This window comes from Alosa alosa, chromosome 4 (assembly GCF_017589495.1).
Source record: "Alosa alosa isolate M-15738 ecotype Scorff River chromosome 4, AALO_Geno_1.1, whole genome shotgun sequence".
In the NCBI taxonomy this organism is placed as follows: domain Eukaryota; kingdom Metazoa; phylum Chordata; class Actinopteri; order Clupeiformes; family Clupeidae; genus Alosa; species Alosa alosa.
In genome coordinates, this window is record NC_063192.1 from 24,528,533 (window position 1) to 24,541,501 (window position 12,969).

A 12,969-nucleotide genomic window follows, 5' to 3' on the forward strand; every position below is an offset into this window, starting at 1 on the left:
AAGACATATACAGTACATATCCTGATATACTGTATTCATACTAATAATTAATATACCCATACAATATACTTATGTGCACTAGGACTAAGATGTTCAAAACATAAAAAACTATCTACTGTATCAAGCTATCAGTCTGTCTGTCTGTCTGTCTGCCTGCCTCTGAAAACACATCTGACTATCTGATATCTTTCTTACTGTACCTGAAGAGCAGAAGTACGGCCTGTTGAAAAGTCTGGAAGTTGTTGTTCCGGTTGATCTGAGTGTGAGATTGCATAGCGATCTTCCCAAAGGTCTGAGGAATGAGATACAGACAGATACAGATTCACCTATTTCAGATGCATGTGTCCTTCCTTGGCTAATATCAGTTCTCATCTGGAATACTAACATAAATGATAGACCACCCATCTCAAGGTTAAGTACAAAATGTCACAGGAACTCATCTCCCAACTTCAAAACACTGAGTGAAAACATGAAAGCGGTGAATCCCTCAAAAGTCCTCCCCCATCACTGGTTTAACTGAAGACTCACCTGCATGCCGATGACAGCATAGATGAAAAATATCATGGCAATAAGGAGAGCTACGTATGGCAGGGCCTAAGGGACAAACAGAGCAAAACCAACACTCAGTTTGGGCATTCTTGTCTGTGAATCCTTCTGTAAACAAGTGTAAAATCTCTCTGGATAGTCCACTTTGTACAGTATATTCCAGTGTGAAGTGAAGTGTGAAACTCCATGCCTCTGAAGGCACACTTTGTGGCTAACGTGGGTAAAATAAAATCAGACTCAGTGGAAAACTGAGCTGCCAGAACTACACACTATGCACCAATGACTAGAAAAACAATGCACGGCATGAAGAGCCATACTCTTACATCCTGAAGAAATTAAGTCAAGGGTGACTTGAAGAAGGTCAATATGGCCACAACACAAAGGCCCATGTGCTTTTAAGCCAGTTTGAACCAGAGTGAATACTGACATCAGTATCCTAGTAGCCCTAAGCCATTACGGGATTTTTTTTTACAGTCATTGGCAAACCAATTTTAACACGCAATGCGTGTTGGCCTAGAGGAAGTTTGCTGAAAACAATCAGCACTCTATGCCACCATGTTTTTTTATTAATAAATATATACCTGAAGGGACTTGACAAAGGTCCAGAGCAGAGTGCGAATGCCCTCCCCCTTGCTGAGCAACTTGACCAATCGCATGACACGGAACAGACGGAAGAAAGTGATGGACACTCGAGAACTGTCTTCTCCACTCTGTGGAGAAAAGAATTAAAAAAAAAGATTAGAGTTTGAGCAAAGGACACGGTTATGGGAAAAAGCACAGCACAAATACAACATTGTTTATGAGTTTAACAGCATAATATAGTATTTGATTAGGACTTAAGCTAAAAGGGATGATTAAGAGATGAGGCTTGGGCAGATGCAGCTGTATCCCTGACAATGTGTGACTTACACTGAATTCAGTGACTACAATGTCCACCACGCTGCCCACGACAATCAGGGCATCAAAGGAGTTCCAGGCATCCATGAAGTAGTGCTGCAGATGACAGGCCAAACAGAGAAGAAAAAAATAAAAAATGTGAAAAATACAAATCTGAAATTTCATATGCACTGCCTTGACAGGCAATATGATATCTGCCCAAGACATTTAGGGTAACTATTGCGAAGCTATGCAGCAGAATGGTGAAGATTGAAAAATGGGCAAAATAGACACGAAGATGCTACCAGTCCTCACCCTAATTCTGAGAGCAAGCAGCTTCAGAATCATCTCCACGGTGAAGAGACCTGTGAAGACCATGTTGAGGATGTCCATGATGTAACTGAAGGCCTTGGACTGCTCATAGTGCTGAGAAATAGACAGACCAAAATAAAAAGAGAAAGAAAGAAGAATGAAGAGAAAGAGAGAGAGAGATGCCAGGACAGACAAACAATAAAGACAAAAACAAAATCTTAGACAGGCTCTACTGCAGTAGTACTGTACAGTAGATATACATGTATTTTACTTTTTGTAAAGGGCCTGAAAAATGCCTCTACTGTACATAAGCCTCTTTCTAAAACTGTTTTTGAACTGCTTTATTAGAACAGCTGTGAAAAGCCTGCTACAGCCTTTATAATGGGACAAGACTTAAAGTGCATTCATCTGCTGTGAAATTTCATGGTAACACCAGGTGTCCAGTGTGTTACCTGTACGGCCAGAGTGACCGTGTTGAGGAGGATCAGGACAAACATGATGTACTCAAAGGGTGTGGAGTTGATGATGGACCAGAACTTGTACTGTACGGGATTCTTTGGGATGTAAAGCTTCAGCGGCTGAGCTTTCAGTGCGAACTCAACACACTGCCTCTGTGTGTAGGAAGAAAGAGAGCGAAAGAGAGAGACAGAGAAATGGAGAGAGAGAGAGGGAGAAAGAGAGAGAGAAACAAAGAAGGGGAGGACAAAAGAAAGTGATGTGTGAAAAAAGATGAATTTAAACAGAATTGACTACAGAATGAAAACAACTGGACCATTATGAAGATCTTCTGCATGTATTGTGATTCATTGTGTCTGAACTTCTTCTTAACATTTAATCCATAGTCCTGTCTGGCTGTCCTTCAAAAAGATGGAACGCTTGTCTGATGTGCTTGACAATGTCAGTTTGATGCACACACGTCTAACCTGATTTTTGTCCAGCTCACAGTTCTTGTACTCCTGTTCTCCCTGCTCACGGAATGTGATGATGACGAAACCTACGAAGATGTTCATCATGAAGAAAGCGATGATGATGATGTAGATGATGAAGAAGATGGAGATCTCCACGCGATAGTTGTAGACGGGGCCGTGGTTTTCCGAGTTGGCGTCAATCGCTTTGTAGAGAAGCCTGAACAAATAGGTGTGGTGAAGAGAATGAGTAAGTGGAAGAAAGGAATAATAATATATACAGAGAGCGTGAGAGAGGTATGGAATGAGTGGAAGAATCCGACATGAAAAAATGGGAACAGAATGCGAGGGGGAAACAGACAGCAAAAGAGACAGAGAGAAACGAGTGAGAGAACATTTATAGCCCAAGGTAAAGCATACAGTATGGTGTGGAGCTGTCGCTGCATTACAGTTTTTGCAGTCGCTTTGGTGCTTTTTTCAGATCAGAATGAAAATTCTCATAACTATTAGTTCAACCTCCACAACATTTAGTCATTTGTGCACATCATAATAGCAATTTCTCCTTCCTCTGAACAAATTGCAAATACTTTTGGACATGTATCAGTTGCTTTCATACAATTCTCTGCTGTTTTTTAACATTATCATTTGCTTATGTCATGTCAGTCAAAATAAACTATACTTCACTAGTTCGCCCTTCTATATGATTGCTTCAGCTAGACTAGAATGTATGGGAGAAGTGCGTGTTTGGCAAGGTAGCTGTCCGTGGTCCTGGAGTGCCTGGAGCGGACATCGCGATAGAGCGATGACCGCTTGCACCCCCCTGTGTAAGGAGGATGAGTAACAGGGCAGTTGGTGAAATGGAGGAGTAGGGGGAGGAGGGTGGATGATTTTGCGAACGTCGGAGCGTGTGACGTATGGAAAAGGAGGTCGGCTTAAATAGGCCTACCCTGCGGCGGCAGTGGGTGAGTTAATTGCTGTCAATCATCCCGAAGGCTCCACCCGAACTTTGATTAGAAAACATCATTTATGAATGCTGAATAGTCGTTCCCAATAAAACTAATAGTCTTCATTTCATTGCTTGAGTCATTACATACAAAATTGTTGAACTAGTTATCAAATTCTGTCACAATGCTGTAGAATTGCAAAGAGCATACAGTAAAAATGTACGTATTCAGTGTCTTGTACTCACTTACTCACCTAACTACAGCAATGTGTATATTTATATTTAGTGCTGTCCTGAGCATGTTCAGGTAGTGTCACTGAGTTCTGACCCTTTTTTGCACTGGAAAACACTGAGAAAACTGTCATAATGAAAACATGACAAAGCCATTTGACTATCTTGTTCATAAACGATGGTGTCAAGACTTCTCATTTTGATGACACTGACAGTTTCATTGACATGAATACCTGCTTTTGAGGAATGGACTATCCATTTTGAGCAAGTGACGTGCTTTTGCAGGTCATCCACTAGGTTTTGCAGTTAGCACTAATTGTTTTGAGAATTGCACTAACTGCTGTGCAAATGTTAATAGTGATGTGAGAAAAGCACCAAAGCGACTGAGAAAAACTGTAAATCCATATACAGTAACACTGCCCCTCTTAGAAAATCAGGAGATGATGACATGTTCAGGGGCCCAGTATGCACTTACAGAGGTTCTCTACGATTAATCTTACGAACGTTTGTTTGGTTTTTCCATGTGTTTGCCAAACATACTCGTAGTGTGTGAATGCACATGCACTGCTCTTAAGATGCTCTTAATGGGAGCTGTCCATGTTAACAGTTCTGAAATATCCTCTAATCAGGTGACTTCACGTCATAGTTGCTGTTTGAACTTTGGACCTAAATGTTAATTGACTTAAATACGATAATAGAAAAACTTTCTAGAACTACTCAGGATTCCTTGTTAATCTACGAGTGTTTTCCCAATGTTCTTAAGCAACGATGGTTTTGGGAAACAGTCTGAAAATCTGAAGACGTTCATAAGTGGGACTTAACGAGTCGGAAAACTGGGCCCAGTTGGGTTTGCAAATTCAATGTGTGTGTGTGTGTGTGTGTGTGTGTGTGTGTGTGTGTGTGTGTGTGTGTGTGTGTGTGTGTGTGTGTGTGTGTGTGTGTGTGTGTGTGTGTGTGTGTGTAAACATGTATATGTCCCAAGCCGTGCATATGCATGTGTGTGTGTGTGTGTGTGTGTGTGTTACTCACGCTGGCCAGCCCTCAAAAGTGGACACAGTGAAGAGGGCCATCATGCCCATAAGCACGTTGTCAAAGTTGAAGTCGCTGTTCAGCCATATTCTCTCCCTCACCATTGGGTGATTCACATCGCCGTCCTTATACACCACAAATGTCCCTCTATTCACACACACACACACACACACACACACACACACACATACACATTTTAAGCATTTTCTATTTGGAAGATAGATAGATAGATAGATAGATAGATAGATAGATAGATAGATAGATAATTACAGATATATCATATAGAGATAATGCATCCAACTGAATGTTGAATACATCTGACATACAGTATGCATTGGCCTTACTTGCACTGGTCCGGTGTGTGCTTGGCTTCATCTGTGCAACGATAAAACTTTCCCTACACAAAGAGTGCTTAATGTTAAAAAAAATGTCAGGACTTGGTCCCTTCACAGTTACATTTCAATATAAATATGCAAAATACAATTGTCTTTGAAATCTGTGTTGTGGTACCTTGAAAAGCTGCACACCGATGCAGGCGAACATGAACTGCAGGAGTGTGGTGACGATCATGATATTTCCGATGGTTCTGATGGCCACAAACACACACTGAACCACATGCTGTGAACAGACATACAGATGAACCGTGGTGAGATAGGGTGGAGGACTGACTTAAAGAATGTGTACGAATACAGAGGACCTTCACGTGCACACAACATACACACACACACACACACACACACACATATATATATACAACACACACACGCACGCACGCACGCACGCACGCACGCACGCACACACACACACACACACACACATCCATGCACCTTAAGTCCTTTGGCTCTATTGATAGCTCGGAGAGGCCTCAGCACTCGAAGCACTCTGAGAATCTTGACCACAGAGATGGTGCTTGAACTGAGAGAGAGAGAGAGAGAGAGAGAGAGAGAGAGAGAGAGAGAGAGAGAGAGAGAGAGAGGAGATCCATCATCACTACTCTTTAATCTTTCATCTAGAATCCAATTGACCCAGCTGCTACTTGTGTGTTTGTGTAACATTATATGTGTTTGTATGTCTGTGAGTTAGTGTATGCATGCGTGTCTTTGGTGTGTGTTGGTATATGAGCATTCACAGGGGATATGAGTATAAATGTACTCTCTCACAAGATCAATTGAGCACATGTATGTTGATTAAAGCCCCAATCAACTCTTGGTAATCATGCTGAGAGCATTCACCTCTAAGTGTGTGTGTGTGTGTGTGTGTGTGTTTATGTATGAGAGCATTCTCTGGTGAAAGAGCCAACATGAGTGTTTATGAGACCCATTATAGCATGGGTTTAGAGCGCTAAATCTGAATATAGGAAAATAATAAATAAAAGTTTAAAAAAAATCTGTAAATACTTTTTCCTTCCATGGCATTGGAGATGGCAGGTCCCTACCTGACTGACAACAGTAGTAATGTCAGGACTAATCTGATTTCAGAAGATTGTAATTATGTTTACTGCTAAAGCCATTTATTTATCCTTCTCTTTAATCCTCTCTGGAATATGAAATGTAGTTTACTGGATGTGCTGTAGTCACCGTGGGCTTGATGGGTGCAGGTATTCAGGTATGAAATTAGTAATGGATGAAGTCAAATCAGAGCTGACATATCCATGCAGAAAAAGAAAATCAAAATGGAAGAAAACATTTATTTTCTTGTATTTAAAGCCCAGTTAGTGTGGAGTGGATGCACTTGCTCTGTTTGTCCTCTAGAGGCTACTCAAAACACTTAACTCATATGAACGCCCTCAAGCTCTCTGCTATGCCTTGCACTTACTGATGTTTTTTTTAAAATTATTTTAATGTGGGCTCATGAATGCATGTTAGTCCACTGGGATCTCTCTGGTGCCCTCCAGCATCATGACAAAGGCTCAGAGGCAAAAACTCAATGACACGGATGGCACGGATGTTAAAAAATAAACACCCAATCGGAATCGCTGGCTTCGTTTGCGTCAGTAGCTTCCTGCAGTCCAGCTGTGTCTTGTCTAGGGCCCTTCTGAGGCTTAAACTCAAGGAACACAGGTGGCTGCGCTGCAGGTTGGGAGGATGTGCTTTTTTTTATGTTAATTTAGCAGTTCTTTTTCTCCGTGACCTCTAATAGTCAATAGTAAGTTGAAATTATGCATGTTTGTGAATTTTTGAATGAAACTTACATTAACACCTACAAAGCTGAATCAATAACTATTTCATTATCATGAAGCACTGTATAGTGACCATAGTCTGTACTATAGTCAGCTGAGCAACAAGATTTTACAAGATAACAGGCCATTGTGAATCAGACCATCAGTGAAATACAGCTAGGGCAGATGAATCCCCTATCCAACAGGGACAAACAACTAAGAAAAGTCACATGATAGCTGTACACATGGTCAGAGCATCCAGCTATCGTGACCGATACTGCGGCTTGTGGAAACTGGGGCAAACAGTGTTGTCCAAAAACTCAGGTGATTGGAAACAGCTCACGGACAGGAAAAGCCCACGTTTGAAATTTGGCCAAACTGCCTGATACCAGACAAATGAACTTGAAACATGAAAACATGAAACCAGTAACATGAAACTGTGAGGATAGGTCACCGAGGACCGCATTATACCCTAGTAGCTTAGTTTGGAGGCTGTGGCTTTGGTCATTTTGTAACAAAAACTTCACTTACTGTAGGAAGAAGGACACAAGTGAGACGCTGACGACCAACAGGTCCAGCAGATTGGAGACGTTTCGACAGAAGGAACCCTTGTGGAGGAACGCCCCATGAACAGTCATCTACAACACAGGAGTTGGTGAGAGCCTTATTTGCACAATTACAAAGAGGGGTGGACACTGGACAGTAACTACTGTAGGTACATTTACTTGATTACTGTACTTAAGCATGATTTTCGAGTATTTGTATTTTACATTATATTTGACAAGCAAATATTGTACTTTTGACTCCAGTACATTTCAAATATGAATATGAAGTACTCATCACTTTTAAGCACATCTGAAGTGATTCTTTAAATGCAATAATGCAACAGACCATATTGAATTAAGCAATAAGCCACTCGAGTCCGTAGGTTACACTGATTTTAGAACAGCTAAGGGCCGTCGTTAGGCATGACGCACTAGCGGAGTAAAACCCCCATTAGCTGTTCTAAAATCAGTGTAACCTACGGACTCAAGTGGCTCTTTGATTTTCTACTGTTTCTACATATATCTGGCAAGATTTCATAAAATAAAGGCACAGCAATGAGAAATGTAATGATGTATTCATAGATAATCATTCTTCTGCCAAGAAATATATTTCCTCTATCAGAATGGTTGCCAAGCAACTTCGAGACGCAGCTACTCTAACTTTTGTATTGAGTTGTAGTAGCGCAGTAATACAGATCGAACGCAATTCAGCCAATCATAATCAAGGACCGGAACTATCCGTTTTAGATTCATTTTTTCAATAGTTCAATTTGAACTTGGCTGTGGTAATGATAGTGACAGCAGATTAATCATCAGAATATCTTCCATGATCATGGTGAATGTGGAATGAAATTAGACAATCACCTGACATTCACCACATAGCTAGATCTTTACATCATTAAATGGTAAATAAACTACTCATAATTGATTTATCCTGTTTTGTTTTCTGCAGTGAAAATGTTTTAGATTTTTGAACAGAGAATGAATAACAATTTAAAGTGAATTACTGCATCCTTTAAACAGTTGCAAAGTTAGTAGGCAAAATGTTGATGCTGGATGCAAGGAACTAAAGGTTTGTTTAAGTCCTTGTGACCAACCAAAGGATGTAGCCTCGTCATATGTAGCATGAAGGATGTACATCAAGATTATTGTACATAAATCCAAAAGCTAAATATTATTTATAGGTGTCCACATTGAGGCATTGTTCTTCCATATATAGCAGTAAACTACGGCTTCCATAGCAAGTAGATTTGATACCTTGATACTATCTAATTGAGTATCACAAGAAATTATGAAACGTACCTTGAGGAGAATCTCCACGGTGAATATAGACGTGAAGGCATAGTCAGCGTAGCCCAGGAGCTGTGAGAGACACAGGTAGCACACACACACACACACACACACACACACACACACACACACACACACACACACACACACACACACACACACACACCAAGAGAGTGAGTGAGACAGGGAGGAGTTAACTGGTGGCATCCCCTGCCTGCCCTGACACAGGCACTGACTCTGCCGCCCCCCACCCCCACTCCCCTGATTGCACCCTGGGACTCGGCCTCCTCCCCAGCTGCCTCAAATTGGCACGTCCAGCCGCAGCAAGACTGCAATCAGGGCAGCTGCTGCTTTGGGTGGGCTGCTCGGGCACTGCTGCGCTGTGGGCCCTTTGGGTCAGGCACTTGGGTCAACCATTAGACTAAATACAGACCACAACCAGAGCCAGGGGTCCTGCAAAGGATTCTGTGTCACTCACAGATGTCAGAGGAATTGATGCTGCTCTGTGTCTCACAATCACAGTCACAAGCACACATACAGAGAGCATTCTGACCAAGTTAAAAATAGACACACTTGGAACCTTCTGGAGATTTTGAGTGAGTGCATCTTAATTTGACTTCACTGTGATGTTTGACAGCATCACAATCTACCAGCATCTCCTCACCCCACACACACACACACACACACACACACACACACACACACACACACACACACACACACACACACACACAGACACACACACACACACACACACACACACACACACACACAAACACACACACACACACACACACACACACACACACACACACACACACACACACACACACACACACACACACAGGAGGAAGACTGACTGTTTCAATGACTGGGATTTTTGTTTAATTTTCTTTTCTCACTCCCTCTGCTGCACAGACTGCCTCCACTTTGGGTTGACAGTTCTGTGTGTGTGTGTGTGTGTGGGGGGGGGGAGAAATTCAGGCTCACATTGTTTCTGAAGGAGTGGGCCCGAATGGGGTCCTCTGCAGCCAGGGAGATACTGCTCAGGATGATGAAGACCAGGATGAGATTGCAGAAGATATGATGATGGATCAGCGTGTGGCAGCCTACTCGGATCCTGTGGGAGAGAAAAAAGAGAAAGAGGAAATAAGAGAGAGAGTCAGAGAGAGGAGAGAGAGAGAGAGAGAGAGAGAAATGTTATTGGATTTCAGGTGCATTCTTTAATTATCTGTTGAGAGGATGGGGGAGAACTCATGGGGTCAAGTAGTACAGGGATCAACACATCCCATTACACTTGAACTCACAGCTACACAGATTTACACAACCAAACAGCTGACCGAAACACAAGTACTCTGAGCACACACAGCAGGCTGGGCCCGAGCTGAGCCCAGTCGAGCCGGGCCGGCCTCCAGAGCCACTGCCCCCAAACCCCCCCCCGCGCCCCGAGCGGAACCAGACTCACGGGTTTGTGTTGCTGAGGCAGAAGAAGGCACTGCCCTCAGGGATGGGCATGACCTTCTCTTTTGGTGGGGCAAAGTCAGCCACTTTTAGCTGATCTTCTGCCCCCTCTGCAGCAGCCGCACGAGAAGAGGCAGAAAATAACAACAACAACAACAAAAACAACAACAACAACAGAATCAGACATGATGGCTACTGGGCAACAGGGCACATGGCACAAAACACTGAAACTGAGAAATAGCAAAGACAACATGGGTTTTAAAAATGCAATAGTAGGCATCGAGTGAACATTTATACATTCAACAAATATGAATTAAATGTGTTATTAAAATTAGAAAATATAATGAAGATAATAGTAATACTAAATTGTTGCTGATTTTGTAAGAAAATGTTTTCCGAAGCTTCTGATTTTTTGGGTGAATTTTATTCTACCTTGCAATCTGCTGAAAAGGGGGCTTTGAACTATTGTTATGTTTCCTATAGAGAAAAAATCACTGAACCATCTGTGAACGCTCACCTTCTACTTCCCTTTCCTCTTCCTGTTCATATTCATCCTCCACATCAACCTGTGTACACAAATGTCCATGTTTTCATTGTTGTCATTTCCATCCATTAAAATCAATGATCTATATCTGTTCCCAGCCATTTTCATGGACAGCGTTTCAAAACCCTTCCTGGCTTTCACAACCTACAGCTACACAAAATGTTCCTTTACTCTACAGGTAAGGCCTAATTACTGAAGGAAAAACCTTTAGGTTATGTCAATTGTAGTAGAACCTGTATCACTCTGAATACATCTGCACAGTGAAACATTATTTATGGACAATGACATAATGTTTTTATTACATCTTCATATGATAAAACAAAATGTCTTTCCCAAAACTTTCAAATTTGCTGAACTGCTGATGGAATTTGCTGAATTTCTTGACTTTCCAGGCCTGGAAAATGGAATTTTGCAATGACCTTGGGAACCCCAGTCTATATGACCCATCCCTAAGAACGCCTCCTCCTCCTCCTTTCCTTACCTTCACTTCATCATTCCCCTCTCCCTCCGCTTCTGCTCCCTCCTCTCCCTCTTTCTTCACTCTGTGAAGAAACAAGATGCAAGGCTTTAAAGAAGACATGGTGGAAGGAACAAAAACAAGACGCAAAATTTTAAAGAGGACATGGCAGCCGGGCCAGAAATAAGATGCAGAGCTTTAAAGAAGACATGGCAGGAAGGGGGAGACAGCTGGGAGAGCTGTTGTGGAGCTCAAGTTCTCTCTCTACAGTCTGAAGTGGCTGTTGACTCAACTGCTCACAGAAAAGTGCTTCCCTAAATAGGAATAAGTGAACAATTATCTGTTTTTTTTTATACAGTTCCCACTTCAGCCCTAGCCTCCTCATCACAACATCGTCACAGGTGCTTTAGTGAAGGGCTTTCTGGAGCTGTGAAACACTGAGAATAAATTTTTTTCATACGAAAAAAAAAAAGGTTCTAGTATATAGAACCTAGGTGTATGAGTGTGTGAGTGAATGGGTGAATGTGAGGAATTACTCTGTAAAGTGTTTGAGTAGAAGGGCGGAGGTGCGGAGGAGTAAAGAAGCGCTATTCTAAAAGCAGTCCATTTCCCATTCAGCTTTTGTCTTGTCTACATGCTACATGCTACATGCTACATGCTACATGCTACATGCTACTCACTCTGGCTTCTTTTCCTCCTCTCCTCCAGCCAAGTTGTCCACAGCGATAGCCAAGAAGACGTTTAGGAGGATGTCTGAATTACAAGTTAAGGTCCGCATAAAGACTAAAGATTTTATAGGGGTCTGGGTTTGACAAAATAGTCTACCAATTAATAGTCTACCAATAGTCCACCAATTAACAAATTAATTATTCGTATAAACTAGTGGGCTTCCAGAGGGGTAGTCTTTGGTGAAAGGATACAGTTACCACAAATGAAGAGAATAACAAAGTACAAGCAGACAATCATTCCAGGGAAGTGTGGTCCTCCATAGGCCATAATGCCATCATACATCACCATGTTCCAGTCTTCACCTGTCAAGATCTGCAAATGGAAACAGCATTAGGCAGATTAACTTTCAGCATTCTGAGACTGCTTGTACGTTCTGGAAATCTTGAGTCAACACTCTAGACAAAAGAAAACCCCAAACGACCAAAACCCAAACTTTATGTCTAAAGTTTCAAATAATTGAATGTTACCTGGAAACAGGTGAGGAGGGCCTGGGGGAAGGCGTCGAAGGTGCTGCGCTTGGTCTGCGTCTCGTCGAAGTTGAACTTGCCGCCAAAGAGCTGCATGCCCAGCAGGGCGAAGATGATGAGGAAGAGGAAGAGCAGCAGCAGCAGGGAGGCGATGGACTTCATGGAGTTCAGCAGAGACGCCACCAGGTTGGACAGGGCTGCCCAGTGCCTGCACAGGTAAGGGTCACATTCCACAGGTGGGGAAAAGACAGTAATTTAGACACGGAAATGAATCAGGGAGCCCAACAAATGTCATACCAGTAACAAAGTATAATAAACCAATATAGCACTACTGCGAGATAGCACACTGCTATCAATTGCATGAACATGAGTGCCATATTGCTTTTATACAATAGCTCCACTATCAACTAATCGCGTTTAAAGACACCAAATTGTGCTTTCTATTCTCTGTGTTTATTTTGTCCGTTCATTCTCCA

At 42.2% G+C, this 12,969-nt stretch overlaps 1 protein-coding gene across 1 annotated transcript in view; it reads right to left on the reverse strand.

Moving 5' to 3' along the window:
- The window catches only part of cacna1fb (calcium channel, voltage-dependent, L type, alpha 1F subunit), a 48,815-nt gene that overhangs the window by 14,022 nt on the left and 21,824 nt on the right, over window positions 1-12,969 (reverse strand). Inside the window, 20 exon segments of the mRNA XM_048240619.1 lie at window positions 201-292; window positions 529-594; window positions 1,128-1,256; window positions 1,456-1,539; window positions 1,738-1,848; window positions 2,187-2,345; window positions 2,658-2,859; window positions 4,843-4,989; window positions 5,187-5,239; window positions 5,353-5,460; window positions 5,670-5,757; window positions 7,532-7,638; window positions 8,848-8,907; window positions 9,826-9,955; window positions 10,301-10,406; window positions 10,814-10,862; window positions 11,322-11,382; window positions 11,978-12,050; window positions 12,218-12,338; window positions 12,494-12,701. Coding sequence (XP_048096576.1) covers window positions 201-292; window positions 529-594; window positions 1,128-1,256; window positions 1,456-1,539; window positions 1,738-1,848; window positions 2,187-2,345; window positions 2,658-2,859; window positions 4,843-4,989; window positions 5,187-5,239; window positions 5,353-5,460; window positions 5,670-5,757; window positions 7,532-7,638; window positions 8,848-8,907; window positions 9,826-9,955; window positions 10,301-10,406; window positions 10,814-10,862; window positions 11,322-11,382; window positions 11,978-12,050; window positions 12,218-12,338; window positions 12,494-12,701 — 2,154 coding nt within the window.